Raw genomic sequence first — 24,161 nt, 5'->3', positions numbered from 1 at the left:
CACTATAACTCTCCCCTTCCCCCATCTTTCCTAGTTTAAAGCCCTCCTTACCAGGTTGGCCAACCTGTTGGCAAAGACCCGCGTGCCCTGCTTCGTGAGGTGGATCCCATCTCTCCCCAGCAGTTGTCGATCTTCAAACAGGGTCCCATGGTCGTAGAAACCAAAACCTTGCTGCCAACACCAGCGGCACAGCCAGTCGTTAACTTGGAAAGTCTGTCTCCTCCTCCTTTCATCCATCCCCTCACTGGCAGGATTGAGGAGAAGATGACCTGGGCTCCCAGACCCTTGACCACCATCCCCAGAGCTCTGAAATCCTGCTTGATGGTCTCCAGTTTGCCCTTGGTGTCATTGGCGCCCACATGGAAGAGCAGTAGTGGGTAATAGTCCGAAGCATGGACAAGCCTTGGCAGTCTTTCCATGACATCTCTCACATGAGCCCCCGGCAGGCCACAAACCTCTCTAGACATGAGGTCAGGTCGGCAGACAGATGCCTCCGTCCCCTGCAGCAGGGAGTCCCCCATAACAATCACCCGCCGCTTCTCCCGGGCGTTCCGGCAGGGCACAGGGTCTGTTGTCCCAGTTACCTCCCTTGCAGCCATGCCCATCTCCTCATCCTGGAGGGCGCTAAACCTGTTCTTCAGCTGCAAGTCTTCGGGAAGAGTAGGAGCCTTTCTCCTCCCACGAGCAGTGACCAGTTTCCAGCCTTCTTCTACGRTGTTATGATGTACCGTTTCACACGGCACAGAGCCCTCCGGCAACTCCACTGCTGTGGGGGGTTGGGACTCCTGAAGCTGCACAGTCTCCGAGAATACCCTTGGTCATCTTCTTGGATGCTGCGCAGCCTACTGACCTCCTCCYGTAACTCCCTTACCTGAAGACACAACTTGTCAACAGCAGCACACCTCCTGCAGGAGAGCTGACTGCCAGCCCAGGCCTCCCGGAGAGGCCCCAAGCACTCCCTGAAGCCTGAGACCTGCAGAGCTGCATCTACTGTCAGAGGGTCGGTCTGGGTCGCAGCCTCTGACACAGCAACTCCAACAGCCACTGGGGAACGCGCTGTGCGGCATGTCACGACCATACTTGAGGAGGCGTACACCACAGGGAACAGAAACGAAGGTACCTTCGTGCGCCCTTCTGCGCGAACTGCTGCGCAAACTGCTGCGTCTGTTCGCTGCCTCTGTTAGCTGCGCTCTTATATATATTATGTTAATTAGCAAAATGGTTTGTCTAAGGAAGCAAATGTATCAAAGCCTTTTAATAAAAACCTCTTTGCATAGTGCAAGCTTGTAAATTAAATTGGGACAYAGTTGCAGCCGACACTAAGCAGAATTGTTTATGACTTTTTGGCTTGCTTGTTGAAAACAATCTGGCTGGTTTCTTGAAAGATAGCTAGTGGCTCTTCATAGCACCCTGTTGCAGAGTCTTAAAGGATAAAATTAAAAATATGTTCATAACAGAAATGTATAGTTTATGTCTTAGATCTCCCATAAAACTTAGCCATGCTGAGGTAATCACAGTAGCATTTTTTGGACTTGGCTCAATTCGTCATGGCTGTATGGTCTGAATGCTCCTCTCTCTAGATATAAATTCAGACTTCATAATGAATGAAGTAAAAATATCATCTCTAAATAAGTCATATCTCTAAATAGGCTGTCCATTTTTTCCTATTTTTTTTCTGGAAGAGGACATTTTAGGAATATTCAGTTTCAAGGCAGGATGGATGKGTTCAACAAAACTGCTACTGGCAGCCCAAATCGTGAAGTTCTCCTTTTAATTCCTGACAGGAGGAATTCCCAAATAGCTCCATGACCATTTTGCTTGCACAACGGGGCTTTAACTGAATACAGTGCTATTGGTATTTTTACCCGTGGGAAATCCTGTATGCAATAAAACAAGTGTCATTTGAGATTTAGGGAAAACCTCTGGATAGTGTGAAACCATCAATCCTTTATTTTTTCTGCTCTTTAAGTTTTCTGTAGAAGAGTTAAAAATGAATTTAGGATAGCAAACATAAACCTATGTGGTATATTTCTGCATGTATTTCAAGAAGGTGCCAGGGAATGGCTTGACCTTTAAAGATAAGACTGTGTAAAGAGCTAGGAAAAGGAAGGAAAGCTTTTCTTTACTATCAGTTGCATTAAAATAAATCCAGGACCTTATGATTGCCCACTAGATCACCCACTGCCTTTCAGAGTCCTTCTCCTGCCTGCCCAAACAAGAAACATCTACATTTACTATTGAATAGTAATCGTAGTTTGATGTTGGAGGAGAACATTACCTGGGAATTTTCTAGTTTGCATAAAGATTGTTAGAGAACATTTTTCAAAGAGCAGAAGATTTAATATCTGTAGGAGTCATAGAGATGAAAATGGCAGACAGAAGGAAAAACTCATAGGAACTGCCCAGCAGCACAGCCAGATTTCATTTTCCATTTCCTTGTCTATTGAATCTTTGAGTAATTACACATGCAGAAATTCTCACTAGTCATAGTATTTCCTTCAATTTCGTCTGTTCAGAGGGGAAAAAAAATCCTGAGATTAACTGTGAGATGTAATTCCTATTTGTTTTGATTACTGAATGAAACATTTAAGGTAATAGAAATAAATGATGAGCCATCATATTCAAGTTACCTCAGAAATAAAAAAAGAAGTCTGAGATCTAAAGACAGATTTAAAAAAAAAGGGGGGGAAAAGACACTAGGGTTGGAATTAAATTCAACACATAAGAAAAAAGGGAAGAGAAGGAAGGGGAAAAGGAGGGAGGGGAAGGAAAAAGAAAAGACAAGACAGAATACAGTGGGTTAAATAACTATGTCAGGAAGTAGCCTTATTCAGTACCTTATTCAATGCAAAAGAAATTATTCGAAAACTCTCTTCCAGCAGTACAGTGGTGAAATAGCACGCACACACATATATATTTACATATATCAATATATATTTGACAATTCACATATCAAACCACCATATATTGTGTGTAGGCTATTGGTATTACTAAAACATTTAAGAAAAGTTTGACAGAGTTTTAGTATTTTTTATTAAAATTATTTTTTGCCTTTCTCTGACTCTGGGGGAATTAATTGAGTCTGACTTACAGGGCTTAAAGAGAAAATAAATATTGAAATATGCATGTTTAAATAGAATATACTGAAAACCCAGCTGACCTTGACCCAAATTTGCATTTCTGAGCCTGGAGCAAACTATGTACAGCTGGCTGCTATGAGTTAGAAGTGAGGCTGGATCCTATCACAAAGCTGGGAACTGCCATTTTCCAGTGGTGTAAAACATTCTAGGGTCACAAGTGAACAATCTCTCATTAAAAGCCAAAGTGATAGAGGAGTACTTCCATATTTACACGAAAATTAGTACAGATAATTCCTGCTAAGAACAGAGCAGGTTATGTTGACCTATTGTTTTACTACTTGTATTACTTTGTCAATTCTGTTCCCCATAATCCGTAATGCTGGCTGTATGATGGTTGTTAGGGCATATCCCTAGATATCTGTTTGCATGAGGTAGTGATGTTAGGTTGCTGTTTGCATAGTACATCATGTTTGGGTCATGATGAAAGGCACTTTGAGGTGCTGGCCCAGCCACAGCCAGACATCTCCGGACATGGAGAAAAATCGAACCAAACCACAGAAATATTAAACTGCAAAAAGGTAAGGCAGTAAAAATCCAACACTGAGAAATGACCTTGAGAAACTCAGTAATCAATAAACATTTTGTAAAATAGAAAGGGAGTAGTATAATCTGTGATCTTACCGTTCCTGTTGTGCCCAAGGAAAGGTGGTTCATCTGTTGGGTCAGAGGGCCCATCATGCTTGCTGGCTGCATTGACATAGTGTGGTCCATTGTTGGTGTTATCACAGCACCCTACAAACACACACCATTTTCAGTTCAACATCTCACATTAAAATAAAGCAGCAGCATTGTCTAAATGAGTGAACCTGGCTGAAAACTTGACATGAATCTTAAAAGAGACTAATACATCTGTCAGAGGAAATATGTTTTGTTTCTATTGACAACCAAGCTACACACATATATTATTTGTAGTACTAATGAGGCCATTTTATGTCAGTTCCAATTAAGTGTCATTTTTTACTTCACTGGTTTTGACAAACAAATGCATATGCTCTTTCTATGATGAATGCTACTGTACATTGCAAAATGCCTGTCATTTATTTTTTTCCATATCCTATACAGAACAATCTTACAGACACAACACATATGTCCCCAATTTTCTCTGACTTTCAAAACCTTCAGTCTCTGAGATCTTCAACCTATTATGGTACTTATCTTGGATTTTTCCAGTCTCAGTTAAGAACCCTTACTCATGACATTTTATAGCTGATTAAGTAAGACTAGCTATTGACAGCCATTCTGGTAGCAACACCCATTTAAAACACATACACAGAGATTAAAAGCATTTTTCTTCTCCGCATGACAAACAAAGGCATCAATAACAAACAGCATATGAATTAAAGAAAGAACAAGACTTTGAACAAAAACAAAAGACATGTCAGAGGAGTTTTGGAGAAAGCTTCTTTGTCATAATCCTCAGTTTTTGCTCTCCCATTCCCCGAGGTCCCATGTCGGTAAACCCATGCCTTTAGTGAAGTGTTGATTTTAGAGGTTCTCCCTTCAGTTCTATGGTGTAAAGCGCTATTTCCCATATTGGCTATACAAAGTCACTCAACAAACGGTGCAATTTATTCTTTCTCTTGAAGAATGTGGACTGTCTTTCACTCTTTCTGCTCTTTAGCAAGTGATGTTAAAGGTGCCCAAGGGTACTAGATTAAAGTATTGTTCATAAAGACAGTGAAATAAGGAGAAACAACTTCAGGTATTTCTTCATATGAAATTTATGCATGTGTGTGTGCACACATTGTAAATACGCACATAGAATCACAACATTACAGCTGGTAAAAAGCATGGAAAATGTTCATGAGTATTTTTTGGAAAAAGGAAAAACTGACATATTTTCACTGAGAATACTGACAAAGTCCAACTATTAAACAAGTGAATTAAAAAGGACTATTTCCAAAACCACAGCACACCTGCTCTTAAGTGTCTGTCTCACATTAATGTAGAGGTATGTAACTGCCATGCCAAGGATCAGATTGGAAGCAAAAGCTTTCATATTTTCAGCTGCAAATAAAAAATAACCCAAACACAGAAATGCTGGGGAAGTACCAGCTCAGCTTTTTTCCACCTGCCCGTAATAGGTTGTCTATGCACATCCCATTTGAGAAGCTGAGATTCTGCAGTCTCTGTGAACTCATTACTTGCATGCAATGATAAAGACGAGGTAGGCTCAACTTGGTGAGTCCTCTTTGTAATACCCTGGCCTACAAAATACATACACACTTGTTTTTTGTCATGTACTGGATTATGTTTCTTGCACCAACAAAAATCACTAGAGAAATCTGTCAAGTTACAGAAAATAGCCTCCACAGCATGGCCACCATGATTCTAAATAAATGCTTACAAAATGAGCTGATTGGTGTGTAAGTATCAAACTGCAATACTTGTGAACTTTTTGGCTATTTTAATTAGTATTGGTGCACAGCAATTACCATAGGCTAGCCCATTCTGAATGAACCACTACAGCACTAACCTTCACCTTTGATGGCATTGGTCCTTACAAATCAAGATAGTCACAAACTTTCATCACAAAATTTCTTTTCAGCATAGTAGGGTTAATATTTTATTCAAAAAGTCCTTACTTCTTCCTTACATGACATTCTTCTCCTTCATGCTGCTCCTCACATTTTTCTGAAAAAAATCTACCCTTTTGCTGAAAGAGTCTGAAAGCAGATCTGTGGGGCATATACTCATTCAGCCCATTCTGAAATCACTGGATATTAGATTCAATGCAAGGGTCTGAAGTAGCACAGTATTCAAGGAAAATTATGTTTTTGCTGTATGTTCAGCTTCAGTAGTCTAGGATACCCGGGCTGCTCCTGTAGAGGAGCATGCAGCCTGACAGGGCCTTGGGATTTGGACATTCTTGGTTATGGTACAAGCATTATGGTCAGAATGATCCACACTGCACCACAGCACCCTTACTGCACCAAACCATAAATGCTTAAACCAAATTTGTCAGCAAAAAACCAGTTCTCAGTTCTCTCTACAAGCAGTTTTCTGCTTTGTCTTAGAGATGGACTATTTCCTCAGAGGTTTCAGTGACAGACAATGTTAGATCCCACTTGTGATGGGACAAGCAGTCACATCCACCCCACAGCTTCACACAGCACATATACAGCTACCAGCTGAAGCTCAGCACGGCACCTGGAAACACCACACTGCCAGCAGTAGTGGCTGCAATTAATTTAGGATGTCTCGAAGTCGTAAAATCCCTAGCTTTCTTTTCGGAGACGTCTATTACAAAAGTATGGTTGGAGGAACTTGCTGTGATTACAGATGTGACAGACAGATAGCTAGCTATTCCTGTATGCAAATTCAGGAACCTGGAAATGAAGAAAGGACAGCAGTGAGGGAAGTCTTGTGATGTAGTATGGGAAACACAAGTACCAGACACACACTGGAAAAATCTGATAGAAAATGTCTTTCAGTAAGCAAAACAGTTTTTGTAAATAAATTATTCAAAAAAAAATAGACTGGAGAGAAAATATATACATTAAGGACAAAAAAATTACTCGGAGATAGGATACATATTATTTTTAAATTGAGAATACATATTTTCTAGTCTCAAAATATACATTGTTTATTATGTTAGGAAAAAAAGTTGGGAAAACAAATCAGTTATTCGCAGCTTTTGTAAGACAGCTTAAAGTGTTTGAAGCTGACAGTTACCTAGAGCAGAGAATTACATGCATTTGCCAGCCCATTAATTCACCAGAGTTTGCAGAATCCTCTACTGATCACATAGGGAAAAAAATTATACTTAATTAAGGAAATATCATCTGGTTGTTAGGGCAACACCCGGTCTCCAAACCATAATGCATTTCATAATACACGCTGTCAAGCCCATTCGCATTCAACTTATTTAGCTGTGGAAAACAACAATGTCTTGCATCAGATGTTATCATTATATTAAAAGTAATTTGATTCTTTTCAGCATATAATAGGTATCTGCTGATAAAAGTCCACTTGGCTAGAGGCAAAGCCTGCAGGAAACATACTTTTCATCTCTATGTGTTTGGATGTTTGATTTTACTGAGTTTGTAAACTGTATAGAGAAACACCTCAACATGGCATAATACTACTGAAGGCCAAGCCTAGCTGAAAAACCTGCAGGAGAAATTATGATGAAGTTTTTGCCACTGTCTTTGCCAAAACAAGTAGTTGGCCTGCCAGTTACTTAAGTCTGCTCTGTTGCCTCAGTATGATTAAATTTTTCACAATTTCTCTAAGAAACTAGTTACTATAATGCCTTTTAAATTTGGCAAGATATTCTTGGCATATAACTTGTCATACAGTTCTGCTGATGATATACTGGTTTAAGAAATATCTTAAAAGAAATGAAGATTAACAGGTCAAATGGCAATGAACTGTTGATAGACATAGAAGAAAACGCATGATTTCTTCAACACTGCAACTTTGTTTGAAAGACCTTGCTGTTTTAAAATGCTCTAAGGTCTGTGGACATACCTTTCATATAAGAAAGTGAATATATTTATTTGAGAAGTATTTTCTAGTTTATTTCTTCCAAGAAAAGACAGCCTGACTTTAACAACTATAGGCACTGCACATTTCCAGTATGGTGGCAAACTGAAATCACAGAAAGAAAATTAAATACAGCCTGGTTATTAGATTAAGTAAACTGATCTTTAAGTACTTGCCAATACCAAAAGGCATCTGCCGCTCCAAAGCTTATGCTGGGGCAATGACACATGCCCCTTATGCCCTTTGAAGAGTGGGAAAGTGACATCAGAAATAAAAAGTTCATTAGGGGGCTTTAGGAACAGAAAGTTCACTAGGTGAGGGATGCACTTGGGGGCCAGTGGGAGGAAGGATTAGTTAGTCACAGCTTTCTAGAATAATGAGCTGTAGTAAAAGCATCTGTTTTTTCCTGTGTTCTAATACTGATATTGGATTTAAGACAGAAGTGCCAGGTGAATAAATAGTTATTAAAGCTTGCACTAAGCATCTGCTTAGCTTACAGTTTACTTCATTGAAAGTATTAATAACTATTTCTTTATTTAGGAAGTTTTAATGAGTTAAAATTACTTACAAATTCTACCTTCTAAATACTGGCCAATGTAAAGCCAAAAATCATTACAGCAGCAAACTTCTTTATCAAATTTTATAGAGACACATTATGCAGCTATATAAGTATCAGACCATGCCATTTGAAAAGTTATTACCACACAACCAAGTGAATGTCTTTATGTTATCTAGAACATGTTATCTCTTGAGGTTTATTAAACTGAGCAAAAGGATAACTTTTCTCATATTTATCAGACCAGACATGTCTATCAAGAATTAATACAAAAAAAATACAACATGCATGCTTTTTTGCAGATAAATAAACTCTCTCTGAATACTGAATAAATGACAACTATATTTCTTTTGGTTTACCATTCTGTTTAGCTTGGCTTTGCTGATCTCCTTGGGCTGCCTATTATAAGCAGCAGAAAAAAAATATGATTCCCCTTGTCAGAGCAGCAAACCTGCTGAAGTGCTCTAAACTGGCCCATAAATGGCCAAACTTTCATGACTGTAGTAGGATGACTAAAGGTAGCCATGAAAACTTCTGTGTCTTTTGTCATCAATTTGTCTGGGTACTTGTTAATTTTTCCATAAGCTTTTATATTTAATAATCAAGGAAAACTATTGTTTATACTTCTTTCCCTTTCTCAGTGAAAAATTACCAATTGCCTTGCATTTACAATCTGATCAGAGATTAAGTCATCATTTGAGTATGCTGAGGAAGATCAGCAAAGATCAGTTAACAATGTATATTCTGCAAATCATTGTATTTGATTTCATTTCATTGTATCTTTGAATTTAAAAACTTGCAAAAAATGGGGTAAAAAATCCAGGAGGCCCAAACACTGCAATGAATTCAAAGCAGCTTTAACTTTGGAACGATCAAACTCTAATACAGACCTTCACCAGTCCTGTTTCTGAGCTGAGTACCAAAACACAAACTCGTATTGTAATATTTCTAATTTGGGGGATAAATTCAAACTCTTATCCAATATCACCTTCACACCTTAGTCCAACCTACTTGGAAAAATGGACACATTTGTTTTCCTGTGCTCTTTTTTTCTGTATGTTTGTTCCTCAGCTGAAATTATGTGTCATAGGTCCACAGAATCACAGAATCACAGAATCACTGAGGTTGGAAGGGACCTCTGGAGATCATCTAGTCCAACCCCCCTGCTCAAGCAGGGTCACCTAGAGCACATTGCACAGGATTGCATCCAGGCGCATTTTGAATATCTCCAGAGAAGGAGACTCCACCACCTCTCTGGGCAACCTGTTCCAGTGCTCTGTCACCCTCACAGTGAAAAAGTTTTTCCTCATGTTCAGATGGAAGTGTCTGTGTTTCAGTTTGTGCCCATTGCCTCGCGTCCTGTCGCTCGGCACCACTGAAAAGAGTCTGGTCCCATCCTCTCGACACCCTCCCTTCAGATACTTGTACACATTGATAAGATCTTCTTTCAGCCTTCTCTTCTCCAAGCTAAACAGGCCAAGCTCTCAGCCTTTCCTCATAAGAGAGATGCTCCAGTCCCCTAATCATCTTTGTGGCCCTTCGCTGGACTTGCTCCAGTAGTGCCACATCCCTCTTGTACTGGGGAGCCCAGAACTGGACGCAGAACTCCAGATGTGGCCTCACCAGGGCTGAGTAGAGGGGGAGAATCACCTCCCTCGACCTGCTGGCAACACTCTTCCTGATGCACCCCAGGATACCAACAGAATTACTTCCCAGAAGTAACTTGTCTTAAAGGATTTAGAATCCAAATATAGTGTCCATAAATTAAGAACAAAGGTGTTCCTTTGTGTATGCTCCACCTTTCCTACATCAGCCAATGTTCCTGATGGTTTCTTTCCCATTGTCCTCCTTCTGTGCCTGTTGCTCCTAGTTTGAAATACAGTTCTTGATAATGTACAGATACTAGCCTATACATATAAAGGCAGATTAAAAGGATATAGGAATGGGAACACGAAGAGATGAAATAAGATGTAGTTGATGCAATAAAGAAGGTTTTATATCAGCAACTGTGTGCAGCACAAATAAAGCAATACCTGCAATCATATTGGTACCAGTTAGTATATATTACTTCAGGGAGAACCACTGTGATATTGTGTCAGTAACTTGATGCTCCTACCAGAGCTGAAAAAACAGTAAGTTTTATAAGATATGGATGTCTGATAATCTAAAAGGGCTTCAAAAAAGGTAGAGATGGCATTTCTGCTGCAAATACAAAGTTGCCCATGTCACTCAGTGCCTGAAGTGACTTTCACATGGTGACTGAAATCTCTCCACCCAAATTAAGATCCAGAGAAAAAGCCCATTGAACATAAGGACAATATGAAGGAAAAATATACTTGAATTGCTACCAGGAGTTTGACGCAGTTTGACAGCCCCACTCCATACCTCAGCTCTCATTGCCTGCACATGCAGGCTGGACCAACGCCCTCACCCTCTCTCTGGACAGTGAAAGAAACAGCAGTTTCCATGCCTCTCTCCACCTTGCCACAGTAATAAGATAAAGTTACTGGTACTATTGCCTGAATAGATGGGAGCTGTTTCGCTGGGGCCTGCCAACAGGAAGGGGCCCACAGCAGGTAAGAAATGACCTGCTGCAGCACGAGATTCGTTCCAGCAAGAGCCAGAGTGGGTGGAGAGGCCTTAGCCAGCTCTCAGCCTCTCTTCTTTCACGTTCTAGAGGAGAACAAGATATTAATTTTTTTTGTTTTCTTCCCACCCTTCAGTTTACAAATGCACTTGACTGTAAACTCACTTCACGTAGCCAACCCACGTAACCACGCATTTACTATTTCAAGGATGACCACCACTAACAAGCATATCCTCACAACACTTGCATAAGTCTTTGCATCCCCAGCCAATGGAGAGGAAACACAGAAGCTGTCATTTGCCCAGGACCTCAGCACCAAAACATACAGAACAAATCTTCTCCTCTCCCACCCACCATCAGATTTCACAAAAAGTTTCCAAAGATCTTTTCACTCCATATCAGAATAAGCACAGATGTCAAAAACTCGATACTATTAATGAAAATATATTTTTATTTCCGGCACAGAACTCCTAATCTATACATAATTAGTATAGGACACGTGTGTGTGTCGTGCTTGACAATTCCGTTCTGTTTATGTTCTTCTGCATATTTTCTGATATGCATAATTCCTCCATCCAGTGTCTTCCAATGGCAAACATACCATCTTAATAAGTGGGAATCAGGAGTCTCTTTCCTGTGGACTAGTATTTCTCAGGATTAGAATGGAGTTTCATGTATTAAAGTGAAATCCAGCTAATATTTCCTCTCCAAACAGTTCTGCTGTGTTCCATCCCTTCATGCCTATAACAGGGTATGAAAATTGACTTGATGGCATATCCTCGTTCTAACAAGGTGCAAAATGGAAATTATTAAACACCACAATTAAATTATGAGTCAGCATCTGTGTTCAGCCTTAACTTTTACTTTCCTGCCTTAATAGGATGAAATAAAACTTTCAAAAAGGATGCCATATTTGCATCCTCAATAATCTCATTTTTTTTATATATATACTTGTAATTGTATATGGGAAGTAAAATGATATTGCCATTTCTATTACAATTACTCAGGCTACTGGGCTAGTTATTTAACAGCAGTTTTTCAAAACTTAGTTGAATTTTTTGATGTTTGAAACTCTCAGTTCAGGAATTTATATGACAAAGGAAACTAAAAGTAACAGTGGCATGTTTTTAAACTTCCTATTTCTGTGCACTATTTATTAAACAGTGAATAATAACTTCTGTTACTGGCTAAGAGCACCTACTTATTTGCCCAAGGATTTTATTTTACTCAAGGAAATACACTTAATATACGAGACAAATGTCTAACAGAATGACTTGCCTTCAGAGCTTGAGCTTGACTGTAGCAGGGCCGAATGGGTTGGTAGCATGACAGTGTGTGTGGTCTGTTTGATGTGGTAGGAGCTTGGCTTTCCCTGAGTCTGTGGCCTTCTGTGGCAAGGTGAGACAGCCCAGGCAGTCTGTGTGTGTCTCAGTAAAGTTATGACAACAGACATTTGATCAGACCAAATGTCTGAGACACTGTGCTGCTGATCAGTGCCTTTCTGGCAAGATTTAGTATATAGGTCATTTGCCAGGCAAAGAGAGTGGCTAACTGGGTTTGGAGAGGAAATGTCTGTGACATTTCTTCTGAGTGCACTTCTAGACTCAATACTATGATGGCTGGTGACAGGACAGTAACTGTGATCTGTAACAGATGTGCTGTGTTTTATTTCCTGCCTGAAACCAGAAGGGACTTACTTTGTGTGAACTGCAATCTAGCAGCTGTTCCAGAAGCAAAGATTCACTCATTAGAAGGACAAATACTGACACCAGGAGACATCAGAAATGCTGAGGAACTGGCTACCAACAAGGGGGGTAAAAAAAGAAAACCAGACAGGTAATATAACCCTATGTATCCACTAGCAGCAAGGCGATAAAACGATATCCTACACAACTGAAGTCAGATGAAAGTGGTATGGCTGTGCAGACCAGAGCATGCTCTGGTGTAGCTCCACAGCACTGGAAGGACCTAATCATAACCAGACTTCCTGGATGGAAACCTCCAGAGCAGCCTCCTGAAGAGAGAGCTAGTATCACCAAGTAAAGCACTGGGAAGATGTATTGAGGTGACCAATGTATCAAAGAGAGTCAAGTGCCTCTCCAAGAGATCCTTAATCCTTGAAAGGAGAACGGGAAGAACATTCAAGGGATAGGTAGGTAACGGGATGTCTCTCTGCAACTACAAGATCAGATAGGCTACTGCAAGCAAGAATTTACCAGTGATGGCCAACACCTGCACAAACGAGACTATTTCACACTTCCTCACAGATTGCATGGGCCTGGTGGCCCTTGCAATCTCAAGACACAGGTTACTTTTGAGCAGTTCAGAACATACTCCAAGGCCAGGCCTAGATCTGAGCCATGCTGATGCAAGGGCTGCGACATAATCCAGGTATGCAGCTGCAGGGGGAAAGAGAACCACCTTGAACTGCTGAGGCTGATATTGCTGCATCACTCCGGGATTCAGCTGCAAATCCATCCTGCATCCTCTGTGAGAGTGCTCTGTGTAGCACTGTCATCCCCTGCCTATGAACTATGTCAAAACTCTTTTTTTGTGTGCAACTCCTGCATAAAGAAAGACTAAAGGTACTGGGTTTGTAGGGTTAGAAAATTATGTCCCTTCTGAATAAAAATAATTCTGGAGATCTGGGAGGCTGATGATGGGCAGTAATAGCCACATAATCTTCTTGAGAATCCTTCCTGTCATACATATAAGGTAAGACAGAGAGCAGAAGCAGAAGATGCTGGAAATGAATCCCTGAGTGGGTAAATGTGTATTTCTAAAGATATGCCTCCATAGATTTTAGACTTGAAGCTGATAGATGGAAATCCTGTACTAAGCCACAGTTCGCATTATGTATCAGTTCAGTTCTAGATCATGCATGGTCCATTCTGATCTTAAAATCTAGAAGTGCCTCCTTATTAGATGGGACAAATACAGAAATCTGTATCTCATATATTATGTTAGATTTATAATCTGTTATGTTAAATCTAAACAAAGCTTACCTCATGATCAGTTACTCCCCATATTTCATCCATCTCTCCGAATACATCAGATTTTACTAAATCAATGCAATATTGCTGATATAACATACGAAAGAGCCTTGATTAGTTTCAAATCTATCTTGATGGTGACGTTTACTGACTGGTGATCCCATAGACGGTAGTGGTGTTTAGGAAGTATGGCCTTTCTGGCCATATAAAACAAGTATCCAGGTTAAGAATCTGTGCAGGGACATCCTGTTTTCAAAGTATTCGGTAAAACTAACGTTTTGTCGCTCTGCAAGTATTAACCCTATATCACTCCCACAAGGCAGCGGCATGTGTCACACTCGGGGAAATTGTGCGGGAGAATTCAGCCTGTTGGGCACCAGAGGCTCTGTCAGATGAGATCAGGGTCAGATTCCTTCTTGTACTCTGGAAAAGCCCTTCAGGACACAGTAACCCAAGAAAAGGTATCCTGACCCTGCCTTTCTTCTCATTTAAAATCACAAGTTCTCAGAGCCTGAACTCACTGCCCCAGATCCCAAATTGTATCTCAGTTTCTGGACTCTGTACCACAACAGTAACCCCTCAAGGTTGATGAAGGTGGATGAAACGCACCCCATTCTGTATCAACATTTTTTCTTTGACTGGTTAAACCACCAGTTTAACCTGGCAGTGTCAGCCTGGTGATACACCTCAAAACCAAGATTGAGGCAAAAATTTTCAATAATGACTTCATATCTTATATTCCATCATTAGAAGTAATGTGACCCTATGCCTCACGTATGCCTTTATAAATTCTAGCTGTTTTGTCTGGTTTACATAACCAGTCCAGTTGCTGCTTGCACTTAGCTCACATAGTCTGAGCATTGGCTCAACAAGCCAATGGCCATCAACATGTTGCTTGTGCTGCACTTGGATAACTCCATTGTCCTCAGCTGATGCCCTCAGTGACACCTATGCAGCTTTTCCTTGATTTGAACAATTGAAAATACAGGCACAATCTGGAGAAACTGTGTCTGCAAAAATGTCCTTATTTAAAAATTCTGTCCCTGATGCATGAGACCAAATGAACGCAGTAAAGCAGACTGCAGCAAACACGCAGAGCATGTAATTCAAGGGTAACCATGTTTAAATCAGCGAGGTACAACTGATGTAAATGAAATCAAATTCAAGCCCTCACTTTTGTGTCACAAGTCAGAAAACAGGACTCTACAGAGGATGAACATATTTTCTAGGCAAAAGGTGTTATTTTAAGTTCTCGTTTGCTTAAAGGTATTTCCAGTGAAATCAGCCTGCATATTACAATAATGCTTGACATTTAGAAGTCTCCCTTCTACCAAAGAGCTCAAAGTGCTTCACAGACTGTGTGATATTTAGAGGACTCCAGAGCTGGCCTGTTATCAAAGGTCTGACATGGATTTGGATCTACATCTGAACTTTCCCAAGTCCACAAGTGTTCAGATTGGAGTTATAGCCTGGGTCACTACTGTTACAGGTCTGAAAGGAACAGGTGGTTTGGATCATATACTCCAGTTCAAATTAAACAATAAGAGGAACCATTTTACTGCTTAACTGATACTGAACAGATTTGAAGTAAATAATAGAAGATGGTTAGCTTAAGCATATTTTCCTCCATACTTTATTTTTTGCTTTTAAAAGAAGAGGAAAATATTGAGTTTAAAAGTTTAAAATTGACCTTTGTGAGTAAATCTTCATTGTGCAAGTTGTCCAGCTAAGTTAAAAAATAGACATGAGAAGTTCAAGAAAGTGTGGATTTTCACTGTTATTAAGCTAAAGAGAAGAAAAAGTAAAGAACTGATCCTGCAAGAATTACTTCTTTTCTTTTTAATACATCTGCACTGATTAAGACTGACTAAATTGATATATTCTTCCCTATTTTTTGTCCAGATAAAGTCACTCTTGGGCTGAGATCCTCCTTACAAAGTTTCAGCCTGGAGCACATTTTTACAGCTGAGTTATTATCCTTAAAATATGAGTTCATACTGGAAATGCTGGCAGCCCTCTAAACTATTGTATAGCARAGTGCACAGCTGTAACATGTTAAATATGTTGAAAGTACATGGGGGGAACAGAATGGCTCAGAAGACTGGTAATAAAATAGAGAGTCTCAGTCCTAGGTCACTGGGTTCGGTCGTTGCTGAAGTTTGCCGGAACTGAAAGTCATTATAAAGCTACAGCTGTTCAGTTATGTCCAGGCATCAGCTACCCATAGAGAGATGCTCTCCTTCACAACAATACCTCACTGCAACGGGTGATGTCTGACAGACTTCCCAAGCATTGCGTTGGGGAGGGGATGCAGCTCCTCTTTCCCCCCACATTGGTTCCTCTGGCTCCGAGGTGAAGAGCACCGATGGGACAGAGGTGAGAGGCTGGCACAGTCGCTGCTGTGCATGCTGTCCAGTCTACGGAGGACATGCTTCACCAGCCTATCACTCCTGTGTCTTTTCAGGGCACTTTGTTTTATCAAAAAGTCATTAACTGCTGATGAATGATCCCCAAAGAGCCAATTTTCTACACTGCTGAATGGCCCACATCCACCCTATCACACTCCCAGTTTCAGAGAAATCTTGGTGATGCTGGTTATGTGAAGGTGGAAAGCAGATGACAAAGTACTTCTTCAGCTTCAGCACCTTGGATGACCAAATACTTTGTTACTACCTCTCTCTACATTGATAGCTGGTAACCCATTGCCATTTGCATCACTGCTAGATTACATTACAATCCTTTTCAACCTACTCCAGAAACAAACACCAATTTTTTTCAGAAACAGATAAATGGGGAGAGTTCAGCATATCTCAAAATCAGGCTACCTGCTGGACTGCAGCCTTTTGTTCATAAACCAAAGAGCTCAAATTCAAAAAGAGTAGACAAAGCAACAGGAGCGTAAAAAGTCTGAGTCTGCTACTTCAGTTTTCTAACGTGAATGGATTTATTGGAGTAAAAGAGGTGAGTTTCCCTGGTACATGTTTGTCCATACATGCTAGCAGTCTCTCTATAAAAAGTTTTAATTTATTRTAGCTTCTTGGTGCACCACCATTTCCTAATAGCCATTACGTGCAAGCTAATGTGCATGCACAGCAGTCAGACCCTGACATATGATGAAGTTGTTCTTTACTTTGTTACACAGTAACAGACTTTCTGTTTTCCATGCACAGTCTGACTTGCAGAAATTTAGGTTGAAGTCAGAGACGCTCCTCTGGCTATCTGAATATTGTAGAGGTGCTCTTTTTTCTCTGGCAAAAATAAAATGTCTGTTTTATTTTCTCTGGCATCTAGAAATCAAACTACTGTTGTGGTCAACACTAAGTTCACAGTTCCTACAGACTAGCCAAGAAAGAGCAGTTCAAGAACTGTCAAGGTCCTTTTCTAAATCCTACATTTACTCTCAGACAACAGAAGTCAATTCTTCAGGTTACCAGGTGGCTGACAAAGAACTGCCTACCACCATGCTAAAGCACTGCTGTGAAAATGTCGCATGCAATGTAGATCACCTTGCTTGGCTGCCAGAGAAAAGTAACCTGGTTGCCCACTACTGCAGGGAATGTATTAGAAGTACTTCAGGGAATGTATTTGACCCAAGCACAATGATCCGCCATTCTGGGCTGCACAGATTGGAGCGCTGAGGCTGCCACGAGTTCAGGACGAGGTCTGTTGCATGAAGGTAGGAAGACCTCTGTGCTTTGGAGGAATAAACCATAGTATAAGCTAGAGAGAAAAAGGCCAGCTGGATGGTAAACAAATATTGCTGAGATGAGCAGTAAATTAATTGGGAAAAGCTCTTTGAGGGAGATAAAAACGTTCTGTGAATTCAGGTCACATTTGGCAAATAATTGTGACCAGAAGAATGAAAAAATTGGAACTGTTAAAAAGCAATGTTTACATTATATTTCAAAATGACATGTCATTTCAGAATTTATCTAAATTTGAAAAAAAGCTTAAAATTAGTTCAATAACCCAGAAATGTAGACAGAAAGATTATAGATATTTTGTCTTTTTTTCTTTTTCTCACCCTCTCCCCACTCTCAGTTTTCTCCTGGAGCTGAGTCAAAACAATATTTTCACAACTTTTTTCATGTCACTTCCCCCTCCCTCTGCACAGTTTCACATCAGGACAAGTTTTAGAATTATTATTTGATTCCATCGACAAAGCAAAATTTTCATTATTCGTAGAGCACTGTATATGTAATAGGCTTGTCAGTCCTAGCCAGAGGCAAGGGGTAGCCTCAGAGGAACAGAAAAGAAGGAAAGTCCTAAGGAAGCTAAATAGGAACAAGGTGATAGGCAAATGGGTAATAGTCCCATCGTCTTTTCTTGAGAGCTGTGTGGATAGAAAAGAGAGTGCTGTAATTAATTCCAGAGTGATGGGGACTCAAGGGCTGGCGGCTGTGCACTATATGGTTGTGAATCCTCATCCCACTTGAGCCCCCTTCCTCCCAAAGCCAAACAAACCTTTGTTTTGTCTTAGACATCAAAAGACACAATATAACTAACAACAGATGTGTCGATAAACTCAAATAGTGATCAACATCTTGACAGCCATATTTCTATTCTGCAGTCGCTTTCCCAGGCATCCAGAAAATCCATTTGTGGGACTAAAGAGTACATGAAATGGTTTTCTTGTAGCATTTCTGCTATCTAAGAAATAAGTATCACGAAAGACCCTATTTTGTGGTGTTTCAGCCCTGTGTCACTGTACATGATTATAAATCCAGAGAAGTAACGCATAAATGCACATGCTTGAAGCAAAAAATCAGAACTACATGACGACATTTTTTTAGCAGAAGCCATTGTGCAATTTCAATGGTTAAAATCTCCATAATCCAACAGTCACAGCAACATACAGAACTTAGTGAACTTGATAAATTTAGCCTGAAATCCTGGCCCCTCTGAAATCAATTAGTTTTGTCACTGACTTGAATGCCACCAGGATTTCACACTGTTTTAATCCTCAGAGATAGAAGCAGACTGTACATTACTATGCAGGTATTCAATAAGTTTTTATACCACAGACAGATTGTCATTAATTAATTATCCCATGTAGAGATGATTTTGGTCTTATATTCAGATTTGGACTGCAATTCAGAGAATTTTTTCTTCCAATCACCCAATTTTAAACTTTTTATTATTTCTAACTTCTGCAGCATTTACCATACAGGCAGCGTAGGGCTGCTTTCAGCCTTGTTTAATCAAGAAAAAAATTTTTATTTTATGATATCAAGACAATCATCTTGTTTAGATGCTGAAGTAATTAATAAAGATAAGGACAACTAACCTGGGAACAGGAAGGTGGCAGGTCTAATAACAACTTCCAGTAGGAAACCATCTAATAAATACTTGTTATGCACACTGAGAACAATCTTTAGGCTAAAATGTTGCCATAAATTATTCATACAAAAGTTTTGGACAGTAAACAAACTTATGAAGATAATGATCTCTTTGCAATTCATGAACAAAGAAGGGGGGAGGGGTCAATCCACAGAATAAATTGCAATGTATAAATCCACCAGCTGCAGGCATAAAGTACTGATGCAGAGATTCACTGCAGAAATTGTAAAATAATCCCTGTGTGTTTTCTCCTTCCAGAAAGACAGCTTTGAAGAGCAACTACAGATCTGAATAATTTAGCATATTCTCATCTGCTGCTCTTGACCAAAGCGCTAATCACAAGTTAGGAATCAGTCTTTGGACTATAATGGGTAAATTGAATCCAAACTGTGCACAGCATTAGCCCTACTCTGCTTAAAACTAACAGCAAGCAAGCACAAAACCTTTGTCAATACAGACTGCAAGGGGTTGCTGTAAGTTTGGGAAACATTGATGTACGTTTTTATTTGATGTACCACACTGCTTTTCCTCAGTTGAGGATCCATACTGAGTGACTAGACAATTTAAAAAGCTGAATGAATGCCACAATGGTGAAGTTTACTTCCAGTACATTTATTTAATGACTGAGGCAACTGATGAAAGGGAAATAAAAATCTGATGAGGAGAAAAAAAATTAGACTAGAATCTAGACTCCCCCAGGACAATTTCTCGTGCTTTGTATCCTCTGTACTGGCAGATGACATATTTGCTTTCTAGCTAATTACCAACAAGACTAAAATTTTACATCTTTGATGTGTACGAGATCAAAGAATATTAGGAAATAACAGTAAGATTAACATAATTGTCTCGTACAGCTATAATAAACTATGACTACATACACAGACACCCTGCTCATCAAGAAAGCGTAAACTAGAAGCATTTGAACTAAACAAAAAACTTGTTAAACTTTGCTTCCTCAGCATCTTCTCACCTCTCCTGACACCAACCACTTGATCACAGTGAGAGACTCACTCTCCTATTGGGCCCACCAGACACAGGAGCTCCCATTGCATTTGTTGAGCCCTTAAAAAGCGTAGCTGTGTTGTGCAAACACAGGCGGCCATCAGCAGGGATTCCAGGTCCAAAATTACATATGCCTACTACTTGATCTAAAGGATTAACTTCTATTTATTTCTGTTACTGCTATTGTCCACGTTATGTGCCTACCCACAGACGTGGGACAAATCCTGTTTGGAAGCATGCTTTGGTAGTGTGGCCTTTTCCTATTATGCATGTAAGATATGGTTCTGATCTCAAATCTGTGTACTAGTTTGTATGTTTGCTTTAGAAAAGAAGAAGAAATGAATGCTTTTACGTATACCTGCATCCAATTCATACTTACTATGGCTAAAACACTGTGTTAGACGTATTGTGTTTTCTTTAAGCTATTTAAAAGGACAAGACTGACCTGTAGTAACCAATAAACAGCTGGCTTTGACTGATCTGTCTTCAACCTGGCCTGTATGCAATCAGCGTGTTTGTTTATTCCAGAAGTACCCAGTATTCTTACTTTCTTATCAGCTTAAATGGTAGAAAAAATAAAAGCCAGGCAACAGTAATTACTTCTTAAGAGTAAAATTCTGTGGGAAAGTTTGAATCACTTCTCTTGCTCATTAAGGTGATGTGAAAGGTCTCCTTCTGGCTAGGAGCTGTGAGCTAGTACTCAGAGCAAAAACATTTTGAAGGTTTTGTTTGTCATCAGGGGGCAGTGACAATGAAAAATGTCTACTGCACTTCAAGACAGCTGGTAATAAAGCAGCGCGGGGAATGAGTGACAGAATATCAGTTATTGTACCAATGTAGCTTCTAAGCTTTTACAGCCACTCAGATGGAATTATACCACTGTATTAAAAGTGGTTAAGGGTATAAAAAACATTTGGTACTGAAGGGCTCCCTTCCTCCCCACTGCCATATCAGGAATCAGAGTAACAACATTTGGGAAAAGCAGGTCTTTTGCTTGATTGAATTTAGATATTCTTACAGTGTAGTTTTGCTTTAGTTCATGCAAGGGCAAGCCTGAAAATGTTTCCTTGCTGACAACTGCCTCATTCAGCACCCTCGCAAGCAGCTTCCAACAAATTGCAGTCTTCAAAGGCACATTGTTTTTGTTTGTTCTCATTGTAACAGATGTTTTGTATCATGTACTTCAACGAACTAATTCATCTGCAAAGGACCGCCTACTCTGGCTGGTGTGCATCCAGCTGTGGAAATAGCTCAAGTGTCATCTGTGGCCACTTTCATTCCATTCTTCTGATCTCACAGGATCTCAGTGACCGCATCCAAGCCCATAAAAAATAAACAGACCTGAGAACATCCTTTTAAAAAATTTCCAGTGGAGGAGTAATGCTACTCCAGGCAGAAAGCCTTTCTGGAAAGAATGTAACTGATGCTGAAGGAAGATTCACTCAGTTCTGGAAGTCTCCTCTACAACACGCTGCTTTTATCATATGAACTACCCAGTCAATATTAAGAGGCACTAGAGCAATGTCATGTGTGATTCTGATGGAGCTGAGAGCTTCTGACTCACTCAGTGCCATATCAATTAGCCCAAGCACCAGGCAATCAATCACCACTTCTTCTCTAAATGTACTGAGCTCCCATTAGGAGCTGCATATACCGTGAGGTTAGTTCATCTCAGCACACCAAGCACTTTTATATACTGTGGTTCTACTGTAATATATTTCTGAAGGAGAAACAAAATCAATTTGAATTGCTCTGGAGTGGAAGCATATCCCATTAATAGCTGTGCACCAAGATTAAAATGCATTAGTGGATAAAAAATAGTCTGCATCGGTAAGAAGTCAATTACTGCTTTCTTGAAAGTGACCAAATAAAACATCCAATACTAACAACAAATAGACTTTCTGAAAATGGATTGAAATCAAATCAGCTGGGATCACTCCATCAGAAGTCAAAATGTGTCTGGGATGGTGCAACCATTCCTTGATTAGCTTCCTTAGAAGAAGGAGCAACACGTTGTGCTCTGAATTTGTTCAGAAGATGACCAGCTATCACCTCTGCTATCTCCTCTCCCATGGGAAATAAGTAGCTCCTTATAAGATGCTGATCAGATACTTCAATATCAGATCCACTGGGCTTGCTAATTACTTTCAAACCACTTAGTCAAGTCATCCATTAAGAGGAAATGATTCAGTTTCAGATCCACTGACCTGAGAAACTAGGTGACCAAAACTCCTTGTGGAGCTTGAATTATCTACCTGTATAAGAGGGTTCACAAAATGTCAAACCAAGTAGTTTGTTTCAGTTTTGAGAAGCAACTGTGGCTGCATTTAATTAGACAGCTTGGCAGGATTTTTAATACTGTACAACACCAACTTTTGAATAGTTCAGAAACATTTCAAAAACCTTTGAAAACCTTCAGGAAAATTAGAGTCTTATATCAATCATTAGAGCTGATTCATCAGTTTTAGGAAGTTGCACTCCAAGTCCCTTAACTCTGCAGTTGATATTTTAAAACTTGCTGGTAACTACCCTGTATTTTAGAGATGATGATTCATCTTTTCAGTTCTCATCAGGCATGCTTGCTTCAAACTTGCCATTTGGGTATACCTCCGCTGCCTCAAGGTCTAACCAGAGCAGAGCAAAGAGACTGAACAGCTTGCTCCAACCCATGACATTAACTGTATTTCTTGAGTTAGAGGTTGGTAAAATGAACCTGCCCACGGTGAAATGAAACGAATTCACATTAATCTGCACTGACTTCACAGTAACTAATTAACAGATAATATCTAGGGCAAAAAAGGGTCCCTGTCAGAAGCCTTGTTAGGGACTTTGAAGTCTTTGCCTGCCACACATTCTGACCTTCTGACTATTCTGCTATTGCTCTGCTTGCTTGTCTTGGGCTCCCACTTTGGAACATGTCATAATGATAGATAGCATTCTTTGAAATCGAGAAAATACTTCTCGGAGGGAAACCACCACATTCAAGCAAAACTATTGTCCTTTAGAACATATAACATACAAAAGCAATGTCTGTGACGTGCCTAAGACTTGTACTGGATATTGGAATTATTAACTTCAAAGAGTTCCTTCACTTCTATTTACCCACAAGAATTTTACTAGCACAAAAAAGTTAACAGAGCTCTTTCTACCGTGAGGAAAAGAATAAACATGGCATAGTACCAGGTTCCATATTGTCCCAGGCTGGCCAAGAAGATGAAATGAAAGTACAAGGGACAGTCAGTCTCATGCTTCATATGACACAACAGTAGTCACTGCATGCTCCTTCAATTTATTCCTTTACTTGTCTGTTAAAAAAATGATGAAAAGCGGCTCAAAGAGGATACAAATACACTGGTATTTTGAGGAGAGATGCAGATATCATCATAAAAGAGACAGCAGCTACAGGGATATACATCTCTTAATGTTTCCATCAGGATGGTGCAAGTCTACATGTTCTTTTTAACTAAAGATCATGGCAAATCACCACAGCCCTATAAGGGCTATGGTATAGTATATACACTGTCAATGCCATGACCCATCCACTGATTTTTGACTGGAAGGCAGATTTGAATGGGAAGTAGAAGTCTAGGAAGAATGGCAAATTAAGACCGCCCAGTGTCTAGTTCCCATGCTAAGCAGCTCTCTTAGATTATGGTACCCCAACTTCCTCAAGCTCTCCTGCCAAAGCTTTACAGTGAGCTCAGCGGGCTTCTGGCAAAAGCACCTCCCATTTTTTTTTCCTGAATGGGTGACAGCTACATACATTGATCTGTTTATATATTATCTGTGTATCTGTGTATCTGTGGAAACATCTGTAGCTACTGTTCACTGGAGTACAAGACCCAGATTCTCAAAGAAAGACATGCACATCACCCATTCAGTCCCAGCAAAAGTTTTCTCAGTGTTGTACCCCAAATTGAACCTTACTGCCCAAAGGATAAGTAAAAGGATACTCAAGGAAAGTTGCACTTGCTAATGGCATGGACACTGGTATAGGTAAAAGGGGATTTGCTGTTGTGCATCCCAAACGCAGCACTAAGCCTAATTTCTCTCTT

The 24,161-nt window shown here is 40.0% G+C and overlaps 1 protein-coding gene across 3 annotated transcripts in view; it reads right to left on the bottom strand.

The window, feature by feature from the left end:
* Positions 1-24,161, bottom strand: part of RBMS3 (RNA binding motif single stranded interacting protein 3) — a 440,168-nt gene that overhangs the window by 28,723 nt on the left and 387,284 nt on the right. For 2 of the 3 annotated variants that reach the window (XM_026064203.1, XM_026064204.1), the window contains exon 11: positions 3,719-3,872. In XM_026064203.1, the coding sequence (XP_025919988.1) occupies positions 3,719-3,872 (154 nt within the window). The remainder of the gene's footprint in view (positions 1-3,718; positions 3,873-24,161) is intronic. The other variant, XM_026064206.1, reaches the window with a different exon arrangement.

Source organism: Apteryx rowi, unplaced genomic scaffold, assembly GCF_003343035.1.
Source record: "Apteryx rowi isolate R43461 unplaced genomic scaffold, aptRow1 scaffold_210, whole genome shotgun sequence".
Classification (NCBI taxonomy): Eukaryota; Metazoa; Chordata; class Aves; order Apterygiformes; family Apterygidae; genus Apteryx; species Apteryx rowi.
Note: the sequence above shows the minus strand (reverse complement) of the source record. Positions and strands in the feature narration are given on the sequence as shown.